Source organism: Panthera leo, chromosome A2 (genome assembly GCF_018350215.1).
Source record: "Panthera leo isolate Ple1 chromosome A2, P.leo_Ple1_pat1.1, whole genome shotgun sequence".
Lineage (NCBI taxonomy): Eukaryota > Metazoa > Chordata > Mammalia > Carnivora > Felidae > Panthera > Panthera leo.
In genome coordinates, this window is record NC_056680.1 from 38,030,986 (window position 1) to 38,057,421 (window position 26,436).

General features: G+C 40.8%; 1 protein-coding gene and 1 long non-coding RNA gene across 12 annotated transcripts in view; one reads left to right on the plus strand and one right to left on the minus strand.

The window, feature by feature from the left end:
• Positions 1–6,129: 6,129 nt before the first annotated feature.
• The window catches only part of FOXP1 (forkhead box P1), a 465,483-nt gene continuing 445,176 nt past the window's right edge, over positions 6,130–26,436 (minus strand). For 8 of the 11 annotated variants that reach the window (XM_042929970.1, XM_042929971.1, XM_042929969.1 and 5 more), the window contains 7 exons: positions 23,501–23,702; positions 23,317–23,396; positions 22,616–22,717; positions 18,737–18,858; positions 16,993–17,062; positions 12,470–12,636; positions 6,130–6,853 (listed from right to left, as the gene is read on the minus strand). In XM_042929970.1, coding sequence (XP_042785904.1) covers positions 6,709–6,853; positions 12,470–12,636; positions 16,993–17,062; positions 18,737–18,858; positions 22,616–22,717; positions 23,317–23,396; positions 23,501–23,702 — 888 coding nt within the window. In that variant the 3' untranslated portion in view covers positions 6,130–6,708. Of the gene's footprint in view, positions 6,854–12,469; positions 12,637–16,992; positions 17,063–18,189; positions 18,360–18,736; positions 18,859–22,615; positions 22,718–23,316; positions 23,397–23,500; positions 23,703–26,436 lie in introns of all 11 variants that reach the window. The other 3 variants (XM_042929975.1, XM_042929967.1, XM_042929976.1) reach the window with 2 other exon arrangements.
• On the plus strand, positions 6,860–22,213 carry LOC122214570. Its single transcript, XR_006199965.1, has 3 exons — positions 6,860–8,617; positions 12,114–12,175; positions 19,906–22,213. It is a non-coding gene; the product is annotated as an uncharacterized LOC122214570 (long non-coding RNA).

Here is a 26,436-nt window from a genome sequence, read left to right on the forward strand (position 1 = left end):
GCCGGTTACCTTCAAATTAACATTATAACTTGGAAGCTTGTCTTTTTCCCATCCCCTATATTCTTGGTAGAAGCCAAAAGAAAAAAAAAAAAAAAAAGGAACACTGACCATTTTGAATATATATATATATATATATATATATATATATATATATATGTACCTACACACACATATATATATACACAGTATTAAGCATCGAATGTCATTTTGCAATCAGAGTGGAAATAAGACGACATAGGGTTTGTTTGTTTTTTAAATAAAATACTGTTTAAAAATAAATAAAAGTAGGTTATATCTAGAGTGATGGCTTTCTAATCCAAATATTGTCCCAGTTAAACCAGTGTTTTTGTAGGTAATTTAATTTCCCTCCAATGTGAATTCTGTCTTAAACCTTTCATCAATCAGTCAATGCCTTAAATGAAGGTTTTGAGACCCAACTTCACTTTAATAAAGAATACTTTTATTTGACTCTACTACAATGAAGATGAAAGACAAATCATGATTACTACCCTCTACGTAAATATGTAATATCAAAGAACGCAAAATCTAGTAAGTCAAGAATGACTAATTATACTTTGTTTTGGTCTTTTTGATGGGGGGGGGAGTGGAGGACGGGGACATGGGGAGTTAGTATATTGTAGCTGTTTGTGTTGGTGTGAAATTAGTCTAAGACTCGAGGCTCTTAATATATAAAGGCCTCCATTTAAACGAACCAGTATTTTGGGTTTCCTGCCTCATTTCTCTGAGCAACAAGCTTTAAATGAATGAGCAAAAGAGCATGTTCCTGCTTCAGAAGAATTCCAGAAATACAACTAAAAAGGGACTGTGCATACAGCCTTCACTAACGCATGGTCGTACTTGGTTTGGGTCCTTCAGCTTATTCAAATATGTGTACATATTTAATTTTACCAACTGCATATGCTGTAAGCAGTATTTATGTGTAAGCCTGGCATTTAAAGGAATTTCAATTAACCCTAATATTATATTCTTAGCAGCTAGATGAGAATTAAGGGTTCAAATGTTTTATTAATTATCAGACTAGAGGGCTTCTAGACTGTAGCATAACTGTTAATGAAAAGAGGACACTACTTTGCAACTTAATAGCAAAACCTATATTAAAAAAAATTTTTCCCCCTAAGACGGGCTTTTCAAAACAATGCTCGGAAAGCACGTTTACGTGTTCCTCACCGGCAGCCGGTGTTTGGCCGAACAGCAGCTTGGTTAATTTTCAAGTCCTCTTTTGGCTTGTGCTACGCTCTGAATTACATCCAGAAGGGTTTTATGTTACTACGGTTTGGCCACTTCAAGTGCTGTTTTCAATATACCAATTTAATTTTTACTGAAAGATGATGCCCCATCTCATCGATCCTTAGAATACACACGACATAATAATTTAAAAGACAAATAGCAGGTTTTTTGTTTTTTTGTTTTTATCAAGGTATGCGGTGACACAAATCTTGAAATCAAGATGGTGTTTCTGGAATATTTAGTTCCTCGTGCTTCACTGTTTGCTGTAGTGGATGTGGTTATCTAGCATACTTTTGATAGAATATTTTTATAAAATCATTTGTTCTAATCTAAGCATTTATCATTATATGCAAAAAGATTTCTTGATGAGAATATTATAGACGGTGCATGTTTTTGACATTAGCATTTTATTTGGATGACTAATCTTGCAGATGTGAAATTTTAATGAATTATTCATGAAATTGCTTTCCTGTGAAATTTTAGTTTGCTCTTAATGCTAGTTATTAAACATTTTGTGGGTTTTTTTTTTTCTGGATAAAATTTGATGAAGAAAAATAAGGGTGCACTTCCTCAGGAGAAAAGGTAGCTTCTATCGCTTTTGTTTTTTTCCAGTTCTCTAAGTGGAAACTCGGGACTTTGAAACCCTGAGGATGAGAGCTTCAGCCCTCTGTGATGATGAAAGCTTTTAGTTAAGATTGATTTTAATTCTGTGTTGCAAGCAGCTGGTGATAAACCTAAGGCAGATGCCTAACATACAGTATCAGCAGGTCAGAAGGGGAAAGAAACTTAGGCTGTGGCGACTTTTTACTACCAGTGTGAACAAACAGCATTTTTATTGCATTTGAGAATGCTATAATGTCAGTCATGAGTACTGACTACACAACATTTTTTTTTTTTTTTTATTGTCTGTATCCACAGACACGGAATGATGGAATTACAGTTGATGTCAAGGAATGAGTTTCTTTTATGCCTTATCAAAACAAAACAAAACAGAAAAAAAAAAAATTCTTGTTACTGGCAGCACATATCCACGAAGCACCGTGCTCATAGTCCGGACTAGACCATCTTCATCAAGGCTTCTGGGTAGCAGAGATCGTGGGAACTACACCGGCCCCATAAAATGCCTTTAGAATTTTAAGTCTCATTCTCAGGATAAAAAAGCGAAACCAACATTCAAAAACATCCAAAATATCAAGAGGGTATATATACCATTAACCAACAGGTACCCAAAAGATTCAAAATCCTTACAAGCATGTTCTTCTTTGTACCCTTGGAAACGGAGCTCAGCTGGAATGTGGAAAGGAGAGGAGATATTTTTTTAACTTTTTTTTTTTCCCCCACAATAAAATAGCTAGTGATTTACATCAATCAGATTTTGGGTGAAGAATCCAAGGTATTCTTTCCTAGGTCTGACGGAATGCTGGCTGTAATGTTAGCGCTGTCCGAGGGTGGCAAGGTTGGCGGTCACTCTTCGTGTACAGAAGCCTTGGTATTTCATTTCACTGCTGGTTTTCAACGCGGGCAGCGTCACTTGTCTCACAAGGACAGACTCTAGGGACAAGTAGGATGGATTCTCATTCCTGACAGTGCATTTGCCTGATACAAGGGACTGTCTCCCTAATGTACGCTTTTCTTTGGAGAAAAAAAAAAAAAAAAAGGAAAAGGAAAAGTAACAAATTGTCTTTACATCTTGGCACCTTGTAAAGTTTTTTTTTTTTTTTTTTTTTATACAAAAAAGTTCAATAGCTTTGACAACTCCCCATTATTAATCACTACTTCACTGATAAACTTTGAAAGTGTGACCCTGGAATTTCATCATGCAAAATATTTACTGCAGCAGGAGAAAACATTTTTTTAAACAGCATTTTTTTTTCTCTTTTCAAATGTATGAACTTGTTTAAGATAGCCAGGAAGGCAGTGGTGGGATAAACACAAGGGATAGGAATGTATCAAAAAACAGATTAACACACACGCGCACGCACACACACACGAATCTGTACAAAATGCTCTGATCAATGAGAACAGAAAAAAAAAATCTGTCAACTATGTTACAATTTAAAAGGAAAAAAAAAAAAAGGTTAGGGAATTTCTCCCTCCCACATGTCAGGAAATGTCATCCAATATTCTTAAAGCAAGGATAACTAAATAAAATACATGTGCAGCAAATTCTGCAATTCCATTACATACAGTAGTTTTTTCCCAAAGCTATTTTTTTTTTTTTTTTAGTATCGTTAATATAAAGCAGTTGCACAAAAAGCAAAGGTGTTTTGACAAACAGGTGTATGCATTTATTCCTTTTTAGGAACAATATCTAAAAAAAGAACCGCCCTCTGCCCTCCCCCAAAAAAGACAAAGATTCACACAAGACACATTGGAATATATGTACAACATAATAAACCCCATCCTAAAGAAGCGACTGGAATAACCCCCCCCCAAGGGATACAGAATCAGAATTGTAAAAATCATAGTGAAGTTTGCTTGCTGTAAAGCCTGAGAATTTTTTTTTCAATTGGTTCTTCTGCAGGGTTGTGAGACCTGCAAAGATATGTAAAATCTAATTTTTCTTTTTTTTTTTTTTTTTGCTACAGTCTTTAGACTAAGCATGCAAGACATACGACTAAGTGCAACTGAGTGAAATGTATTTTTTTTTTATTTTCATCATTCCCTAAAGGTTTGAACTGAGGTATGCGTACTAACAGTTTCTCATGCTGTTATCTTTACTCATGTCTAGCTACACATGCTGAGAATGAACTAATCTACCAGATTTTTATCCTCTTTTGAATACCAAACGAACCAGCAACCACTCAGTTTAGAAGCACAGGGCCCCCTTCCCATGACCCTGTCTGGCTACTGCCTGCACATCATGAAGCTGCCTGGAAAAGTTAAAAAAAAAAAAAAAAAAAAAGTCTCGAGTGACCACAGACTGCCCTTTATACAGAAAGCACAGTGAAGCTTCAAAAGAAATGGCCAAAGAAGTTTTTGTACCAAGCTCATGAGTGGACGGGAGTGTTACTTTTTTTTTTTTCCTTTCAATGGAAAATGCTGACCAAAGCCTAATTAGAAAAAAAGGAAGGAAAAAGGAAAACATTTAAAAAAAAAAAAAAAAAAAAACCAACAAAAACCCGGAAGATATATGCCAAGACAAAGCATAATTCACGCAGTGATCCTAGCACGGTCCTTAAAACCAAAGTGGCATACCTCTTTCTGTAACAACAAAAACAAAAATGTATTCTAGAAATGTGCCTGTGATTTAGTTCCAATGTAGAAGCTTTTGTTTTCTTTACATTTTTTCTTAACTGTCTCCTTTACTGGTTACCCCTAATTTTCAGTGGCATCCATTCAGGTTTTTGAGATGGGACTCCCTTCCTTCTTTCGCTCCTGTAACACTGTGCCCCATTTTCACCTTCAGCAGCCCCATAACCTCTCTTTAGGAATTTTGGTCTCTGTCGAGGTACAGAACAAGAAAAAAAAAAAATTAACAAAAATAACAACTTTGGTTCCATTACCTACTTGGTCTTCTAAATTTATTCTATGAAGAAGGAGCAGTTCTCTTTCTCAGGTTAGCAATAGCCTATAACTCATCAATTGCCTCTAAAATTCTTTCGCCTCCTTTGATCAACAATAAGAGGATATTTGGCTTCATCAGATAAAGCATAAAACAGAGAACATAATTTACCTTTGTGTAATATCTTTGGTAATTTTAGAAAAAAAGGTACAAAGAATATAAATTAAGCTCCAAAAGGCTCTCAAACTAAAACAAAAGCTACGGTCCTAGATAAATAAATGAGTGACAGGAAAGTGGGTGCAGAGTGGAAGCATTGAGGGGTTCCTAAGGACTGAGGTTGTACTGACCAATGGCCGTCACGTTCGGCATATGCCATGTTTCTTTCTCCAAACCCTCAGGGGCGCCATGCACCCCCGTCTCCTCGAGGTCTTCTACTGTTAGTTTTGGATACTGGCTTGGTGGGATAATATTGCATAACAAACTCAACTGCAGTACCGAATTTGCACGTTTGAAATTAACACTTTAGCATTTGCTGAACTCAGTCCTCATTAACTTCCATCACAAATTCAATCTGAAATCTAATTTGCATTCAAACAGATTAATGCCACCAAGCAGGTCTGGACTGATGTTTAAATTCAGCGCCGCCAACCACTTTTCAGCAGAGTTGCTCAGGGAAGCCAGCTTTTTGGCCATTTTGCAAACAAAGCAACCCAGGCTGGTTTTAACATCAGAGAGCTTGTGGCCCATGGCAACTTGGTTACCCGCGGGAGAGCCTTCCACAGCCACACTGTCCGTCTAGCAGGAGAATCTGGGGGGCGGGGGGGGGGGGTAGTGCTGCCTATGTGTCCTTGTGCTCGCAGAATGCTGTGGCATTTACTGACAATGATGGTAGCTGCAAAAAACAAAACAAAAAAGAAACTGAAACCACCCCCTTCCCACCTCCAATACTGCTTCGTGGAATGAATCTGCATTGTTCCTAGGGTGTCTCTCTCTCTCTCTTTTTTTTTTTTTCTGTCATTCATTCTCTTTCTGGCAGGACTTCAGGTCTGTGTGAGAGGACCTTCATGTGTAGAGAGTGCAGCATTTGGGACCTTTTTGAAAAAGACCAAAACGGAATGTTTTCTGACTTTAGAGAAAACGTGGTGATGTCTGAAGGAAAATGGAATGAGTGACAGAAAACTACAAACGAGAAATGACATTCAGCTTTGTATAATAAAAACACCTATTAACATTCATCACAAGGTACAGAAAACTTTAAGCCTCCAGGAGGCCGTGGGCCCAAATGGAGGCCTGAGGTCAGAACTTAAAATGGTATAGTAGAAGCAAAAAAAAAAAAAAAAAAAAAAAAAAAAAAAAAAAAAAAAAAAAAGCAATACATTAAAAAGTTTGGGATAATTACTTTTTTAACCCCCTCCCCCCAATACACACACAAAGGCCTTCCCCATCCCAACTGGAAGCAAAACAAAAACGAAAAAAAAAAAAAAGGAGTAAAGGCAGTGATAATCAACATGCAGTACTGTGCAAATAGGTCGTCCATTGGAATCCTTGAATTCTGGGCAGAGGCTTGGTCTGCAGCTTAGACGCACATGCTCAGTTGGGTGTCCTCGGTGTCCCACGTCGGCAGGACGGCAGTTCAAAGTCTGCTGCTAAAAGTGAATCAGTTTAGCAAATTTACAACACTGATGTTGACTGTTAGGAGAGGAAAATCCCAAGTACCAAACAAGTCCATCCAATGCACAGAGTACAAATTCCTTTTTTCAACAAAAAGTAGAAAAATCAAAAATACTCCCAAATGGGATTCTTGATGGCACTCAGAGTTAACACGTTTCAGAGTTGTCCGAATGGAGTGAAAATCCTCCAGACTGTACAACAAATGGAGAACAATTTCACTGCTGACTTTTGACGTGTTTTCCCCCCCCAATCTTCGTTCTTGGGGTTGGCCTGCCCAGAGACGCTCACTCCATGTCCTCATTTACGGGTTCGTCTTCGTAATCTCGGTCGTGGTCAAAATCTGGACTGTGGTTGGCTGTTGTCACTAAGGATAGAGGCCCTTCAGCTTCCTCTGGATCGAGGGGCTCTTCTTTGACGTGCACAGGATGCCTGGAAGAAAGGAAAACAGGTTCACTTCACGGAAGGCCCTTCCCGACCAGGGCAAGTTGGGGGTGGGGGCAGCAAAAGCCTCCCTAGATGGAGGACTGGGTGGTGGCTATTTAAATTCAAACGAATGAAAACTTCATGCCATTTAAAACTGTGTTTCTCAGTGCCACATTCCAAGTGCTCAAGGGCCCCATGTGGCCCGTGGCTACCATACTGGATGGCAGAGAGAGAAAAATTTCCATCAGGGCAGAAGGTTCCTATGGGGCAGTGCTGTTCTAGAACAGTCCCTGGCCAGAGCAGCCAGCCTCTCCCGCAGGGGTGCGTTTCACACTTTAAAGCGCACTCAGATCACCTTGCGCTCCTGTTAAAGTGCCGCGTGTGTCTCAGCAGGGGTGGCATGGGGCCTGAGACTCTGCATGTCTGACAAGCTCCCACGCCATGCTGCTGGTCCGAGGAGGACCGTACTCTGAGTACCAGATAACAGGCCCCGCAGGGGCATCCTGGGTGGAAGAATACCAATCTTGGAAGAATTACGTGAAATAAGAATCTGCACTACAATGGTGTTTTGTGGGGACCACGGAGTGCGGAAGGCTGGGCTAATCATGGCTTGCTGTGTGTTCTGCTTTGCTAGTTAACATGCAGAACCTGTGAAAGAAGTCTCCAGAGACCGACCCCAAGCGAGGTTCTATCATTAATCAACTTCAAGCAAACACAGCAAAGAGACACCATGATACATGCTTGAAACTCCAAATTAATGCATATTTTTACAAACTGTCAATAAGGCGAGAAAAGCCCTGCCAGGAAACACAAACGGAGAGGAAAAGGCTCGCCCAACACAACAATATGATAAGAAAGCAGAGCCCCAATCAGAATAATAACGCTGTCAGCTGTAAACAAGGCAAAACAAGAGGCCCGGCTGGTAGCGGCCACCGGGACGCCGTAGCCTGTGACGAGATCTGCCAACTTTCTCATTATGGACCCGCACAGGGTTCACCTGAAGGGGACTGCGGGGGATCACGCGAAACCACGGGGATAACAATTGAGAAATGTTGTTCGTAAATCATATTTACAACCGATCCTTTGCAAATACAAATTACTTTCTGTTGCAAGCCTTTTGATATGTAAAAGAACCATTCAAGTTAAAATGGTCCCATCGCTGGGACAAGCTGCAGAAGGGAGGATTTTTTAATTGACATTATCAAGTATTAGTAATAAGAGGTGGTACTGGGGATGGCTGACTTCCTAAATAATTGATGTATGCAAACCCCAAAGGCCACTCGAACCATTTAAAAACAAACAGGAGTGCTTTGGACTGCCCTTGATGATGTGAACCTTCAGAAAACCAATTGACTCTAAAATTAGCACAGCCTAGAGAGGGTTTGGGGGTAGATGTCAGGATAAATAGCTTTTAAAAAAATGGTGCCCATGTTCTTCAAAATGATTTGCAAAACAAAATTTATCGAAGTTGTAATACAGCCCATTTGACGGGTCGTGCTCCATCTTGTTTTAGTTTCTTTAATGGTCCTACTTATTTGTGTTTGTACAGTAAGGCCCAGGAATGGCTGTGTAATTGAAGAGCCCCCGTGAAAAGTGAAGATGGGGTTCACAGATCAGTAGGAACTTCAATAAGGAAATGGCTGAGCATTGAAACCTCCCAGGATACCTTTGAAGCCAGCCCTCGGAGGAAACCCTCTATTCTTTTGGGAAGAATTAGGTGCAGTGACGATGACTCCTTTAGAAAACAATCACCCAAAATCCCAAATTAAGGTAGGTTTTTTGTTTTTGCCTATTCTCTCCCATTGGGGTAATATTTTTACACAGTGCATACATAATGGAAATAAGATTATTTTGCTAGCTTTTTCAGTTGTAATTTTTATGGCTGTATGAGATCCCTCGTGCAGACCCATCAGTCCTTAATACTGGGCGTTTCGTGACGGTCTTTTTTTTTCCTCCTTTCTTTTGCTCTTTGAATAATAGAGTAACCACTTTTATCCATTAATCTTCCTATTTCTGCTGATTTACCTCCTCAGGATAAATTTCTAAGAATGAAATTCTGGGAGCAAAGGCCAAAAACATCTTTATGGTTCTTATGATTTATTATAGTATTAATTTCCAAAGGGGCTGTATCAATTTAGATTCAACTTCATCAGCTCCAAGCATGACTTTTATTTTTATTTAAAGAAAAAAAAATTTTTTTTGTTAATGTTTGTTTATTTTTGAGAAAAAGAGCGTGAGCGTGGGAGGGGCAGAGAGAGAGGGAGACACAGAATCCGAAGCAGGCTCCAGGCTCTAGGCTCTGAGTGGTCAGCAAAGAGCCCTTTGCGGGGCTTTAACCCACAAACTGTGAAGATCATGACCTGAGCTGAAGTCGGATGTTCAACCGACTGGGCCACCCAGACGCCCCACCCCCCAAGCGTTACTTTAAAATATTTTGTTGCTTAGCAGGTGTAAGGTAAGCTCAGGTTACTTTAAATTGCGCTTCCTGGATCACTGACAACGGTGAACGTTTCTTCATATTTCAGTATCATATTTTCACTATTCAATAGCAGTGTTACTTCACAAATTACCCCCTCGTCTCCACTGATTCACGTTTGGCAAGAAATGTATCTGTGTGTTACCAAGTCCTGTATTGAAGTTCACTGTAGTATCCTGGATCATCGTTTTCTCACTTTTCCTTCTTTTATGCTTAATTATTCATCTATTCAGGTTTATAAACCTGAATTTGAGTTTGGGAGGGGGTGGGAAGACTGAGAAATAGAATATTCTTGAGGAAGTTCTTGCTTTGTAATTTTTGACTCTGACGACTGTTTTGCTAGGCACAGACAAAGACAAACCAGATACAGTGTAAGTCTCCCCAAACACAGGTCACATTAGAGAATATTTTGTTTTCCCCTGAAAGTTGCAGCTGAAGTCAAGTATGATTATTTACCAATCCCAAGACACAGGTTAAGACCCTATGGTGCATGCTGGCTTGCCCCAGTGCCTAATGCAGAGCCCGTCCCCGACAAATGCGAGCTCACTGACGAGATCTGTGTGGCAGCCTTGACAACACAACTGAGTTAGATATTAAGGCTCCCTAAAGCTCCAGAGAAATGCAATCCAGCCTCACAACATTTCTTCAGACCAGCAGATCCCCCCTGAGTGTGGCAAATGCAGTCACACGGGCATATGGTGCTTCAGAGAATCCAAGAGAATGGATTTCCAAGCAAGATACATTTCAGGTGAGATGCAAACTAAGACACTATTCTTCACATACACGCGCGTGTCTCCTGGAAATCGGAACTGCACGGATGCGCCATCTTGCACGTCACCCCGCTGCCCCACCTTTCTCTCCGTCTCCTACTTGCCAAACAGTTCCCGATGGAAACTGTGCAAAACCACACACTTCCCTTCTTACATCTGAGTAATTCCTTTGTTTAGCCACTCTGGGAACATGAGAGTTTTTAACTAAAGCTGACTGGTGTTTAGAGGCATTGTGTTCTGAGGGTGTGTGCACAGCATGGAGTATTTTGCTTTGTAGCTCCGTTAGTTCCTATCAGGATAAAAGTATAATGCCCCAAAGCCATAATTATGGGAGTACTTTCTAGTGTTTCAAAGGAGAAACAAAATGGGGTAGTAGTGGAGTATCACGGGAAGGGTAAGAACGGGGAGCTCGGTTTCAACACTAGATCGAAGCTTGGGCTGCCGGTCCTAACAAGGTTCTTTAAGCCACGCTATAAAGTTTACAGCTTGATTTATTCCAACAGACTAGAACAGTTAAGAAACCATTTGCATCATAGCCGGGTAATGCATACTGCACAAGAAGGAAAACTGTGTCATTACAGAATTCACTTAATGGAAACAGAGGGTCAAAAGGAGTAACATTCTGTGACACTGGGAGCGGGCACAAGGGCGATGCTGTTAACACACAATTATATTTAGCAAGCAGCGCAAACCGGGGAGATGTGAGCAACAGTGTGCGTCATGACATCTGTACACAGGGTTTCCTTAAACACAGCAGAAAACAACGGAAACCTTCATTTCGTTAAAAAATTAAGCCGCTTGTGATAGATGGTTTCTGGTAATGCTGGGGTTCGTTCAAAGTTATGAACTTTGGAGGGGCTTTATCTCGTACAGTAAAATTAGCATCATTCTCCACTGTTGCCCGAGGCTCTGATCCAAATATCTTTCTCTCTTCAGTAATCCTTTGCACTAGGTAACAGGAATGTATATCCACCAGCCCTTTGGAGTGCAGATAGATGGCGAGGAATAGTCTCTCTTCCAACCAGCAACTTCAGATACATTTGCTTTAATGAGTCTTGCTTGAAGCGGCTTATATACCAATTTATGTTTGCTCTGAACTTCCTTAATATCTGAGTAAACACTCCTGTCATGACAATGATTTAAAAACGAACACGAGTGTGATAACAATAAAGTCGGGAACACCAGATTGCTTTAGAAGAGGTGATGTGTGGCAGAATCAGTGTGAAAGACAAACGCATTCTTGAAGTGTTGTGTACTAAATGTGAAGAGATGGTTCCTGTAAATTAAAAACGATTATTTCCATCTTTAAAGATCCTTTTCAAAGCTCTTTGGGCATGAAATTCAAATGCTAAATAATCAAATTTCAGACTCCCCTCAAACCTACCCATTTCCCTGGCAGACAGCCTTTTTTCTTTTTTCCTGCTGTCATTAGACGCCAATTCATTCTGTTGCTAATCGCTCCAGGTCATACTATCACTCAAATTACCTTAAAATAAGATGTCGGTCAAGGAGTTCACAAACAGGGTGTAGACAAGGGGCCGATTCCAGGAGCTGGCAGTCCTGGAAAGGCTGGATTGGTTTGTCCCTTTAAAGGGGGCAACGGTTTAGCAGATGTTTGGTAAGAGATAGAGACTGCCACTCCCTGGCATCCCTCGCAAATCCAATCACTTGGAAAAACGTGGTGTCTCTTCTCTTTGCAGCCTTCCCGAGCGGAGAGGGAGCTCTTCCTCCTCGGGAGGCATCGGAGCCTCTTGGGAGGTCTGCCCAGTGCCTGTGCTGTTCACATTCAGCATGGACAACCATCGCCCATCACTTCATTCAGTTATACGGTGCTCATTATGCTGCCGTCTGCTGCTATAATGCTCCTATTAATTTTCCTTTTGATATTTTAAAGCAATCTATAAATCAGGCCGCCTTTCATTTGTGCCATCGTTAATGCTTGGTCATCACGCTTGAGCGTGGTGTTTGCGGTTCGGACTATCACAACCTAGTAAACAAGCACTCTTTCTCCCCCTGCCAGGTTCGGCACACCGGCAAGTTGAACAAACTCACAGAGACGCATACCGATTTTAGGAGGAAAAGGTAATGTGGCTTAAATAATGGCCTGAGATGCCAAGCAGAGGGAAAAAAAAGCAAATGAGTCACCCATTTTATTGCCGTGTGCACTTGTAGGGCTGCATGAAGCTGATTGCTTTTATGGGAACGTTAGTATAAATGGTCCTTTTATGTGCTAACCGAGCTAAACATTTCCAGAAGCACCAACTTCTACCTAGGTTCTAGGAAAGCAGAAATTACAGAAAGGGTCTAAAAAGCAGCTCGAGAAGAGTTCGTGTGCACATCGCATGCAGAGACCTTCTGGGCGTGGACAGTACTCACACAGCTTGCATAGGGGATCTGCCCGGACTGCTGTCACTCTCGTTGCTGTTGGTATGCTCCATTGCCCCGTTCAGCTCTTCCCGTATGGCGCTGGCTAAGTTGCCCAGAGTGGGATTTCCCATGGAAGCGGTAGTGTATAGAGGTATACTATTCTCAGCCATCGAAGCCTGTTAGCAACCGAGAGAAAATGTATGAGGACGCAGAATATGCACAGACAGGGAAGCTGTTAATTAGGGGCATATTCAAGGATCTTCCGGGTACGTTCACCGTGTGGCCGGCAAACGCAAGTTTTGAACAGGTGTAAAAGGATTCTGCTTTAACATTAAGACTTGTGACACATGTCCCAAGCTTGGCTTCCAAGAGCTAGCTGGGACCAAACTGCTCAAGGGGAGGGAAGGCTCAATTTAGCCCTGCTGGGTAGAGTCACACGGTTTAGACAAGGCTATCTAAAATGAGCTTTCTGTCTGATGCCTTCCTTCAAGAGGGACTGAATATTTCCAGATCACAGGGAAATATAATGGAATTTTCATTTCTTTATCCACTTTGATGACTCCAGTATTGGATATTAAAGATTTGATCCAATTATTCTGGCCGCACAGCTCAAACTTATGAGAACTTCCATAAACATTTACCTCTTAGATCCTAGAGAAAAGGAAGAGATTATAGAATTGGAATCAATTTTTATCCCCCCCCCCGCCCGCATCATTTCTGTTTTAATAATTTTTGAATCTGTTTAGTGTAGTTTGCGTGGTGTTACCTTCGACCAGTTATCTCAATGTTTCAGACTCAGACCGGTCACCTGGAATTTTAGGACTAAAGAAAAAAAGATACCTGTCACTCCAAATGAGTGTCAGCAAAAAAAAAAAAAAAAAGTGTGGAATTGGAGAAAATAAGAAATCCCGAAGTCTGGTGGGGGGATGCTGTTCACTTGCTATCCTTCTGCATTTGAGAAAAATGACCACCCAGTCTAAAATGCAGCCAACAGTTACAGACGACCCTGGACTGAAGTATCCATATTGTTTCCTTGGGTAGTGATTATGACCCAGTAACTTTTCATTTTATTAAAGAGGGCAGACTTTCAAAAGCTGGCAGTGTAATTAGACCAAGATTGATCAAAACTGTCCTCTTACAGACTACAGTATGCCTGGTTTTCCATCCTAATGAGGAAAAAGTACAATCACAAGACAATCTGGCACAGTGACTTCAATTGGCCAGTGATACAAGAGTCCAAAGTATTCTAGAAATCCTGGCTCTAGAGAGAGAGAGTGAGCCAAAAATGAAGACAGAACGGGTGCAGAGCTGGGCTGCAGGGAATGTGCCTATTATGACAATTGCAGCCTCCCTAACTGTACAAACTGCAAAGCCAGGAATGCCTTCTTAGATACAAGCCCCTGTGATGGGTCTTCACTTAATAGGGCGCTATTTCAAAGCCAAGCCCTCTTGCTGCAAGCCCACAGATTTCCCTTCTCTCCACTTCTGTATTTACGTAACTGCCTTCTTTTAAAAAGTGGGGGGGGGGGGGGGGGGGGGGGAATCCTGTTTTTATTTCCAAATGTGGTGAACTTATTTTGATGAACAGTGAATCTGAACATTCTCTGCTCTCCTACAGTTTGTTAAATAATTTGCATCAAGTACTTTTTTCAACAGATCTCTGGTAATGGCAATAAAGCATTTTTTTTTTCTTGGCAGAGCAAAAATCAACAACAGTTGCCAGGTTGTTGTTTTTTTCTTTCAAACTGCAGCTGGACAAGCATCTTAACTGCCTTTATTTGAGACAACTCAGTGGTCATGCCTCTCTTAATCATGGAAGTTCTGCAGGAACCATCAGCTCTAACAAGAGCATTTCACTATTACACAGTCAGAACCTGGTGCAACAGCTTCTCAAGTCAAAAACTGAGATGTAAAGGCAAAACTGCAATGTTTGTAAGAATGTGCTCTGTGGGAGAAGCTGGTCACCCTATGGACAGAGCAACCTTAAGATGATCTGTTCTCCTTGGCTCTCAAAGTGTTCTAGGTGAAGGTCATTAAAATATGGGCTGAGGCCCAACAGCCACAGCAGTGAAAGGCATCCAAAAGGCAGGCACTTGTATCGATCCCTTGGTTGTGAGACAGTGAAGAAAACCAGCATTAATAACCTTTACGATAATGATCAAGTGGGCAGCAAAGAGAAGCTGGTGCCTGATATGCAGAGCTTCTTGTACATTCTTTGTTGAGTGAGTGATCAAACCACCCCCCCCCCCCCCCCCCCCCAGTTAGAAACATTTTCTACCAACTGCTTATGTGTTACAAAGTGGTTGTTTTTTGTAGCTGATGCCTCAGTGGAAGCAGGTGGGTTACAATTTTTATAATGGACTTAATCATATAATGGTCCTGTGTACTGTATGTGGTTTCATATCAAACACCTCTGCCAAAAAAAAAAACAAAAACACACACACACAAAACAAACAGAACTCAGGTGCTCAAGTAATGGGGCAGAAGTCTGTAGGTACCACTGCTCCTGGAACATGAACCATGCTAAGATCCTCGGGGGAAAGGCAGTCTATAAATAAGAAGCTTTACGGTTACCCTTAGTTACTTCACTTTTTCAGAGCATAATGCAATCTGTCTCACGTCCAATGTTTTATTTCTGTAGTGGATTCTGCTGTCCTATTTTATATATTGTATATCATGCATTATGTTGCTCTAGTAATCTTTTTAAGATGTTGTTCCACTATTATTTTTACTTGTCTTGAAAAATGTAAATGGGCAATCATGGGCAGGAAAGGCTGCTGGTAGAATCCTGATTCAATGTGCCCAGCAGAAAGTGACATGAGACTGTCTACTGACCATGGATCCAAACTCCTAGAGCGGAGGAAAAAAAGATCCATTCGTCAAATCGTGAATTTTTATCAATGTATTCACCTCACCTCATTATGCAAAGTGTTCTTGGAAAAGTGCAGGACAGTTTGGGGCTACCGCTGGAAGTAGAGAAAGGGTACAGAGGATGCCAAAAACCAATGTTTTGGAGATGAAATGTGAACAGGTCTGTCATGATAAGGCATACTAATTCAAATTACTCACATAGTTAAGAGAATCCAGAGGATCACTGCGTTTTTTTTTTTCTTTCCTTTCCGCCTCATGAATGTAAAATGTGCTTGTAATCTTAATACTCTCCCAGATAGAGCAGACTTTAAATTCACACTTCACAAGACTCCAGGGAAAATAAGTTCCTAATGAATGGTATTTACAGTGGCGGCATCTAAGCGTGCGCTCATTTGCTTTTCTAAAGTTACTGTGTAAACTACAAGTAATTAACAGAAACTCAGAAAGTAGTTCCTCCTAGTAAAGTTGGTTCGGGCTAAAAATAAATAAATATAATTACTGAAAAGCTAAGTTCAGTGAATTTGCCTCTGAAAGGAAACCACGTTAATGGTGTATCATCTAATGTCGGGAGCTGTGAGCAGGTTAGGGGCTCAGTAAACATCTATGCAGTGAGTAGTGACAACGGGGTGTCCGTCCTGGTCTCCTCTGCGCTGCACTCTGTTCGTGTAACGTCAAGTATCTCAACAATTTTTCATTCTCTCCCCTTCTCCCTCAAGGAGCCTTTGTCACACTCTTGTTCTCAGCAAATGGTTGCATCTGTGTATTACGGCCTTCTGAAGGGGCACGACACATCGGGGTGATAAAGCCCCACTGGATTTATATATGTCCAATCTATCTAGAGAAAATGTCTTGAAAGTTAGCAAGGTTCCCTTGGCGCGTCTTCTAGAACAGTCGAGGGAGGGTCAAACTCAACCTGGACCGCTGAGAAACGCCACAGATAGAAGGCTGGGCAGCCTTGGTTACTCGTTTCTTGGGGGGGGGGGGTGGGGGTAAACTCATTCCTGCCCAAAGCCAGTGTCTTCATCCCCCGGTTATGCTGGTTATGTAATGAGTGCTTGGTTTGTCAGTAGGAAACAAACATTCCGTGTGCTTATTATGTAATGTTGAGCAATCTGCTGGAAACGTAAAGAGTTTTCCCCAACACCTCTCTAGTTCAAACAGAAACCGTGTACTTGTACCAAGTGAACCAAACCTGGATCTCTTCCCCTGCCCCCGCGATGGACTAAAGATGCGGAAATAGACTTGAGAAGAAGAAATAAAAAGCTCTGCTTTCTCTTTAAACCCGTGAACAATAGAAGGTCATGTGATCCAGTGGCCTATCATCCAGCACATTAATAGCTGTGCTAGAGTAATTACACTTGTGGTATTTTTGCCTCAAGTGAAATTCTGAAATAAGAGGATGGAAATTATGATACTGCTGATAAATATTAATAAGTGAACTTTTAATTTTTTTGCCACAATATTCAAAATGCTAAGCATCCTGCTAATGCTGAAACAGCCCAATGTGTTTGCCTCCAGGGAGTACGATGCTTTGTGCACTTAAGAAAAAAGTTTAACGGAATTAAAATTTAATATCTAATTAGAGCGAGGCTAATATATTTTGAAATGAGTGGGGGAGACACGGGCCTCTGCCGCATATTCGGGACGACCATTAATCTTACCTGTAAAGCTGCATTGAGAGGTGTGCAGTAGGCGTGGCTGCTTTGCATGTTTTTAATAAGGGAAGGGTTACTGCATAAGAAAAAGATAAAAACTCAAAGTTAAACGCAATCCTCCCCTGAGTTCCTAGCTAAGTTTGATCTTACACTAGCTGGTATCCTTCTAAATCAGAAATTTCCCCCATTAACAAAACCCAAGAGAAGGTAGGTCTTGTCCCCAGCCCCCTGGCTTTAGTATGGGGCCGGTGTACATGAACACCTCTGGATAGGACTTTGCGCTTCCGGGAACCTGGGTGCACGATTCTGGTTTAAGTTAGACCAGCCCCTCCACTGGTGAATTTTTTTTCACCAAATATGGACCGCTCTCTATCAAGTTTTAGTAGCTGCCATGAGTGCCAAAGAAAGGCAGAAGCTCTGGGGCGTCGGGCTAGGGGAGGCCAGTGAGCTGGGAGTTGGGGAGAAGAATCTTGACTCTTAATCCTCTCCATGACTTGAACTCCAGATCGACCACAGGAGGAAGGGCATGATCTCCCTCCCAGGCACATTTAGTGCTAAACGAAGATGGACAGAAGGACAGGGAAGGATTGTTCCTAAGTAAGGACGGAGGCTGGGACGAACTCTTTCTTGATAGGTCATGCCGTGTCATCCTTTCATCAAAGGAAGACAAGAGGCCATTGGAAAAAAATCTCTAGCTGAGTATCAGGACACGCTGAAGGGAAAGTGTGGCTTCCAGTAGGAAGTCACCCAGATTTATGACTGGCCTTTAAAGGAAGTGTATTTGCTGTTATTGATTTCTAATGATTCATTTCACTTCAGTTACATTATTACACTGAATGAGCAAGTAACAAGAAATTTACCCAGTTAAAGACATATTTGAACTCTAAATAAAAGCTGCCTTTTTTTACTTGGAGGAATGACTTTCACGCCACAGTATTTGGGTTTAAAGGGTCCCCGTAAGCTGCTGAATCAAAATACAACCAATATTTGTTTGCATTAAAGACGTCAAAAAAGCATTATTCAAGGCACTGGTGTTCCAAAGAGAAACAAGAGAAATACATGTACAAATCACACAATTTAGTTCCATTGCAGAAAGCCGTGGCACCGCTACTTGGTGAAATGCAAAACTACATGGGATGAGTCAACCATGCAAAGCCAAAGCAACAGCAGAAAAAAAAAACAAAAGCAAGTAAAGGCTCTTACTGTGCGACAAGCTCGTCAAAGTTTTCATCGGGGCAGTATTTGCGAGGACGGCCTCGTTGAATATGGCGGCCACGTTTAAACTCTTCATCATCAACTGTCCAAAAGGACCCAAACTCATCCTCTACTCTGATAAAGCACTTATGCAGTGAGAGGTTGGTGCGAATGGCACCCTGGGATAGGAGCAGCAGCAAAGGAGATGAAGTGGCAACAAAAGGAGACGGGGTTGGGGGGGCAGAACAGACATCCAATACAGGGAACAGGAAAAAGAAAATAAAATGCAATAAGCATAAGCCAATGGTTTGTGAGGGTTAATATGCATTGCCACCTAAAAGCTACTAGCATGTGATGTAACAAAGACCGGCAAGCAGGGCGGGGGGACTGGTGGGTATACAAAACAGGAGGGATGAAATGCTTTTTTGCTTCCCTTAATTGAGACAACGTGGAACCAGTTCTTTGGTCTAACACCATCTAGCAGCCAAAAGCCTCTACTTTGCACTTGTTAGCACAATCCGAGCTAGGCTAAGAAGTTCAAACATGGTGGACGTACCCACTGATCTTTTGTGGCCTTCGTTTTTGGAATTCTACTTCATCCACTGTCCATACTGCCCCTTTAACGTTTTCTACTCGCACAAAACACTTGTGAAGACTAAGATTATGACGCACTGCATTCTGCAGCAAGTATAAAAGAGAGAACATTTACATTTTCTATAAGAAAAGACTCCAAAAACAGCAGTACATTCAGCCTCACAGTCCGCATTTGTAAAACCGTCCCCAAGACCTGTAGCTACCACCCCCATGGACGACCTTCTTGTGGTGAAGGATGCCTTTTCCAAAAGGAGAAATAAAAAAAAAAAAAAAAGAAAAAAAACACCAAAATTACCACTTAATTATACTTTGGCATTTAAATTTAGTCTCTGGTAGTAGTGAACCAGAAGAAATAGTTAATATGCATATCAGCCCAAAATAGGTTTCACAGTAAAAATCTGAAAATATTGTTAATGTCACTTCAAAATAAAGAAACATGTAAAAGCATAAAACTGTCCCCTTTAAGCCCACTTCTCTCCCGTAAAAAAGGGTATTGGAAAAAAAAATCGTGCAAGGTGATAATATTGTTGAATACGTTTCATCCTGGTTCTTTTTTGTTCTTCAATATTTTGGCTTTAGTACCTTCTGTGGGTTTTGTCAGATTTATCTCAATTGGATTTTGCCATTGAGAGCATTGGCTCATGGGGGTGACAGGATAAGGGAATGACATGAGCCCCAATGCATCAGTATCCATCATCAAACTATGTCTTACCTTCCCGAATATATACAAACTTGGCCCTTGCTAGGGGCAATTATCTTAATTAACAGAAAACGCCAGAGGAAGACTTGAGTCAAACTCTCAATGGCAAAAAGAGAATACTCCTGAAGCTGACGGTTCCTAAAGATACATATTTCTATATTCCCCCCACCGTGTTTCTTTCTTAAGGTTGAAAGTCACTTCTAAGAGCATTCTTAACTGAGACCCTTGACATCTGAATTCCACCAGAAAGGAGGATCTCAACTCCACAGCTCATCTTTCCTTTGAAATGCACAACCCGTAATGGGGCCAGCAGGAAGCACAGCTTCATGTCTGTAACCTTCTTGGTTGAACTTAGTGACTTAGACTCAAAGTGAGACAAGAGGACATTGCAGAAAGACCCATGTCATTTACTCAAAACTTTCTTCCTACAGGGAAGAAGCGGGGTGACCACTGTGGCGTGAAGAGGGGACGCAGAAATCCCATCTCCCCTGCCTCGTAGTACCGCCACTCCCTTCCAATGATGCTGCCGTTGCTCAAACATCCTGCATGCCGCCTCTGGTGCTACCCACAGTACTTCCTCTCCAAACATACGGAGAAGTGTTTCAAGGCGTAGGTAATCACCACTGGTGACTCTGTGAGGGGTCCAACTAGATAGTGAGGATTTTTCTTTTTCGTTACGGCAGATTCAAAGATAAGGAGACAAGTTTTCTTTCACAGCTAAGTCATCAACTACTCACAAGGGGAATCCACGGGATAAAGTCTCAGAGTTTTTGAGCAATGCCAGCATAATGGGGGGAGGTTCAAAACATCCAGCTGATTATGGAAGGACACTTCCGGTTCTAATCGGTGGGATAGGTTTGCGTAACAACAAAACAAAAGAAAAATCGCTGAAATTTTATCTCATGTTATATGGGAAAAAATCTGTCCTCTCAAGTATACTTGTAATTGTAGTCTCCTCTTTCAAGAAACTTTTTCTTTTTTATACTGTATTAAGGCACAGGAGAGGGATACTAAGGATCTCCTCTTACCTCCTAAAACAATAATACTAAGGAGATTTAAAATAAACCCAAGTTTTCTTTTTAAAAATCCCAGACAGATCATGTATACACACTGAAGACATAATTGGGGGAAAAAAATCAACATTTCCCCTCAACCTTATCATTGTCTAATATTTTAAAATAAGCATCGAAATGTTTAGCCCTGCAAAAGATCTAAAGAAACCACATCTGCCAGAAGGATTGCTATTGATCTGTCTCAAGCATATAGCCATGTATGATATAAACTCAAACTTAAGGTTTGTTTTCCAAGACTGTACAGCTCTGCAAAAATATCCAGAAATCCAGTTTCCCAAAAAGATGAGTAAGCCCCTTTCAGTCACAATTTAAACTGGGCATTTCATCTTTTAAGATTACAATACAAATAAGATGAATCATTTGGTACTTTATCTAGGATTGTTCATACTGATGGCACTTTTTCCTGCAGTTTGCAAAAATGAAAAAGTTAAAGCTGTAGATCTGAGCCTAAATTTCATATTCACAACTAGTAATTATTTTTAAATTTGATCATTTGCTATTTAAAAAAGGCAATTTGAAGAAAATGTCTGCTTCATGCTTATGCTTCCTGTATTTTGAAAGCATTCATAGCTAAAGATACTCGGGATTTTATCCCCTAAGGGAGGCTGAGGAAGAAAGGGTAAGATCTTGAACAGAGGTCTCCTTCAGCACCCAAGTGTTTTAATGGAATGAAAAAGGACACTTCAAGCCATAATAGATATGCAGGGCTGGGTAAGGTTGATAAATTAATTCTATGGTTATATTCATTTTCTTTTAAAATGCTAATTTACCAAGAACATAACAGAGGAAATGTGTTTTCTGTTTTTGTTTTTGTCCTATCTAAAATTTAAAAAGTAGCAAAGCGAATTTCCTTTGCACCCTAACACGAATCCCTATCATATTTATGAGGACGTACAGTATCCTAAGATATGTGCATTTTAAATGTTCCAAACTGTGGTGGAATTGGGGGATTCTGAGAATTCTAGGTAGTAAAAGAGCAAAAAAATTGTGACATGGGACTGGCCCTCTTCTATAGCAGGAACATTTAAATCAAGAAATTGAGAGGTAAAATTCAAAAATTTGTGAGGGCTTCATTGAATACAGCAGAAAATGACCCAACTAGAAATGAGGTATGTCATGTGACCCTCCAGCCTGGTTAGGGCATTCCCCGTGGAGCTGAGGAATTTGATTTGTTTTATAGCAAACAGATGTTTGGTGTTAGAGTGAAGGTACACAATTTTTCAGAGTATCTACGAATCTCTGATTAATAGTTTGATGCAAAAAAGAAAAAAAAAGGAACTAAATCCAAAACCTTAATAATGTATTTTGCTTTCCTGTATTGACTCCTATATATAGTGCTACTACTTAGATTGTGTAGCTTTCTCTACTAATTACAGTAAGGAGCTTTTTAAAAATTTTTGTTTGTTTGTTTGTTTTTCTGAATCAAACCTGTTAAGGTTATGTGAAGTCTGTCTTAGTTCCCCAGGTTAAAAAAAAAAAAAAAAAGAAGCTGTGTATCTCAGCAAATTCTGGTGGAGGCTTAAGACTGAAAAGCATGAGGTTTGTTTAAATAACAGGACAACCTCAACATTGGGCCAACAGTGTCCTCTATTCTTTTTCCCTTACACAGTAACAATCAGATAGAAATGGTTTTACTGGCTGGTCCATCCAAAATCTGATGCCAATGTAATAGGAGTCTTCTGTCCCAGCATTTAAATCCCAATAAACTATCCGCTCACTAAAATACTCCCATAACTCTGACTCTGTGTGTATGAAAACAATACTCATGTATCTTACAACAAAGTCGTTTATAAATGGAAAGTTCCAGGGCGCCTGATTGGCTTACTCGGTTAAGCGTGGGACTCTTGATCAGGGCTCAGGTCATGATCTCATGGTTTGTGGGATCGAGCCCGGCGTTGGGCTTGTGCTGAAAGCACACAGCCTGCTTGGGATTCTCTCTCTGTCCCTCCCCGACTCGGGCTCGCGCTCTCAAAATAAATAAGCTTAAAAAAATGTTAATTAAAAAAAAAAAAAAAAGAAAAGAAAAAAGGTAAGATCCAAGCCTAAACAGGCCTGTGAGAAAGCTTACCTTCCACGTGGCAGCATTGCGTCGAAAATAAGCAAACATTCGTGTGAACCAGTTATAGATTTCATTTAGTGTTAGCTGCTTTTCTGGAGATTCGAGAATGGCCTGTGAAGCAAAAGTGACAAAAGAAGATAATTTATGACCAAATCAGCAGAATCGTCATTATACAGTTTCTTGAAAATATAAAATGACCATGATTCAGAGCTAAAGCCCAAGAAAGGTTTCACAAAATGATCTAAGATTAATGGTTGTATTTAACAGTTCAATAGCAAAATTCAAAATGGAATTATCTAATTGTTTTGAGTTTTTATTTCTGTTTCCGTACAGAAATATTAATTTATTAGTCATTCATAAAGCAGAATCAAAGAGAAATGCAAAACATTTCACTAGCTGATTAAAGCTCAGTAATTATTTAGAGCTCAGATTAATTCTAGGGATCAGAGATTACTGTAGCTTGTGATAATTGACTTGCCATCTTTAAACAGGCTCATTTTCACTGTTGTGTGAAATGAATTTCCTAATAATCACATCGTATTGTAATACTTAATCAAAAGCAATTATGTTATATATTGCAGTTTTAAAAAACCTTATAGAAAAGGTTTTAGCATGCCTGCATACTAAACGGTTTTAAATCTACTTCATCAATATATCCATGCACATGTATACCTTTTGCTAGAATTTCACATACTGTGTTATTTACTTACCTGCCTAATTAAAGATGCGTATGTAAATGGTGGTCTAACTTCTGCGTTCTTATAAAACTCTTGGTTCTGCGCGATATCTGCTAAATAAGAATCATTGTCCTATTAATTATCACTTTTTAAAGAGAGGCTGGTCTACAAGAACTGCATGTTACAATTCTACAGGAGGCACAGATGGAGTATCTACCTGAAGAAATGGGCACGTTGTATTTGTCTGAGTACCGCCTGCGGATGGGTCCCACCGTATGCATGCTGGTGGTGGTGATGACGGAGGGGCCTTGGGTGACAGGAGTGATGGGGGCGGTTGGGGTCGTTGGAGTATGAGGTAAGCTCTGTGGAGAAGCCTCTGATGCAGACTTGGAGAGTGTGACGCTTGATACCAGATTCAGCTGTGAGGACAAGAATAATCCTTAGAAGACCTTCGCAAAAAACGGTGAGCAAGAAGGCATCTGAAATCCAGCAGGAGTAACACAGGAAATGCCTGGCTACTTTTCCTTCTCTAAACAGATACTTATAATCAACAGGAATAGGAGGCGAGTTCACTGAGTAGTTGAAAATACCTCTGGCCATGTCCAAAGGATATGGACCCATGGAAACACAGGTGTTTTCCAAAGACAGTTACAGATGAGTGTTTGCAGAAAGGGGTTATCTAGCCCAGTGAGTCTGACAAGTTCGGGGTCAAAACATTTCTTCAGTCATCAAGAACTGTCTTTGTAGTACTTGTGCTTTTGAACCCTCCTGAGTAGCATGCTGTGCTTGGCAGACCGCACACAGGGAGATGGAGTTCTGGTAGCACCCGCTGAACCCCAACGTTGCAGAAGCCACCTCTTGGGATACACTGGGCTAGACCTGAGCTCTCCAAACAGCACTTTTTGCAAAGGGCTGCAGCCAGTGTGGAACTGTTTTTGCTTCATTTTTATTAAAACTAAACTTAAAATATTTATTTATTTTGAGAGAGACGGAGAGTGAGCAGGGGAGGGGCAGAGAGAGAGGGAGACAGAGAATCCCAAGCGGGCTCTGCGCTGTCAGCGCAGAGCCCGATGTGGGGCTCGAGCTCACAAACCGTGAGATGGTGACCGAAGCCAAAAAAACCAAGAGTCAGACTTGGAATAGACAGAGCCACCCAAGGTGCCCCTAAACTTTTATTTAGATAGCCACACGCAGCCAGTGGCTACCACACTGGCTGGTACAGTGATAGGCTACTTCATAATGTAACTTCAGGGAGGGAGCCATCACAAAGATGTCTGGCCTATGACTCATATTAACAAGAATGGCACTGATCCAGTAAACCATCATTTAGTTACATCAGTTGGCAGAGACTAATCTTTGAAAGCTTTATGGGTAATCTTCACTAAACTCTAATAAATGTACGACTGGAATCTGTTAATTTAAAAGAAAAATGACATACAAAAAGATCGGAAACTAAAAATTTTTCTTTACATTTCAAATCCTCAGTAATATGATCGAATCTATAGCATCAGGTCAGGAAAGGGGTTTATTTATTTGAAGGAGTATACAGGAAAATGAAGGAGTACTTCTTCCTTCCATTTAGACTTTACCTTGAAGTGCTTCTATTAATAACACTGAAGAAAAGGGCTTGTCCCCCTTGCCCACAATTTGTTCTCCCAGAAATGTAAGTCTGGCTATGATAAAGAACTTGGTTATTTTCAACATATTACCATTTACACATAATTGCTATCTCAGATACTTCTAGCCAGCCCCCAATCCAAGAAACCCACGCAAAGTAGGCTTATTTGGTAATGTTTTCTCAAACCACATTTCGAATCATTTAACAACATAAGTATTTTCACCATTGCAGATGGACAAGGCATTATTTGTACAAGGTATTAAACATGAGATTCCTCCGGATTCATAAAGAGCCTATGAAAAGTTCGAATTTGTTGAGAAGACTCAACCTACCATCCTCTGGTAATGAAAAAAAGCCATGAGAACGCCTCCCGTATGTTTAGGGTGGTTCCATAAAAAAGCACAACGATATAAAGACGAGTGATGTGAAGAAAAGAAGGATCAAATGTCGTTAGGTAAATATTAATTGAAAAATGTACACATGGTACTGTGAAAGGAATACTGGGTTGCAAGCCTGTACTTGTGCTTGGCTTTGTAACTCCCCTCTTGAAATGCTGACTCTGCTAATGCCAGACCCTTCTCCCAACCCCCATGCCTGAGGAGAGAGAGCAAGCTATGGAGAGGACACTGCCCTTAACCCCCACCCCCCTCCACCCCGGCAAGCTGGGTCAATGCTGGGAGCTGCTTTTTTATGAGCGCTGGAAACCTGACTTGGTGACACGCATTTGCAGACTAAGTGCTTACAGTTCGGAGGAGCAGTCATGGGATGGAGTGGAGTTGAGAAGCCAAGGGGGAAGGTTGGGGCTGACCTCCTCTTTGCCTTGGGCCTTAATCACTGACCAAGTACAGCAACAGTGTGTATAAGCATCAGCCCAAGCAACGGGTCAAGGAAATTAGTGCCTCAAAGGCTACTGCTCATAAATATACAGCTTTTAAAATTCAGATGCTGCTGGATGTAAGAATAGCCAAACACCCTGGAAAGTCATGGATACCATTTGTAGAAACCACTGTTGTAAATCACCTGCCGCTGCGTGATTTCACTGAGGTCTCATACCATCACCAATAAGTGAGATGTTATTAGTCAACATTTTGCAGGTGAGCAAACTGAGGCTGTTGATCGATGAAATAACTTGCCTCTATCCTGAACCTGAACCGAAAGTCAGACACACGCTTGTGATGCCAGGCCCAGTTAATGGGAAAAATAAACACTAGCCTGTTTCATTTTTCTGTATGCTTATTTTTGGAAAAGATTCAGTGAATAGCTTTAATCCCCGCCTATAAATGACATTCAATAAATATCACTGAGCCAACAGAAGGCATCTGGAAGAGAAATGACAAAAACAGGGATAGAACATTTAACTGCTGCCCCTGAAGAGCTTACCATCAAATACAGACGCTATTCAAGGGAAAGTGTGCATAACAACCGTAAAGCGATTCTGAGAGTAATTGTACTTCTTGGCTTTCCTTTTCCATTTAAGAACGGTACCCCTCAACACCGTCACTTTCTTAAACATGCAATGAAAATTAGAAACCCCA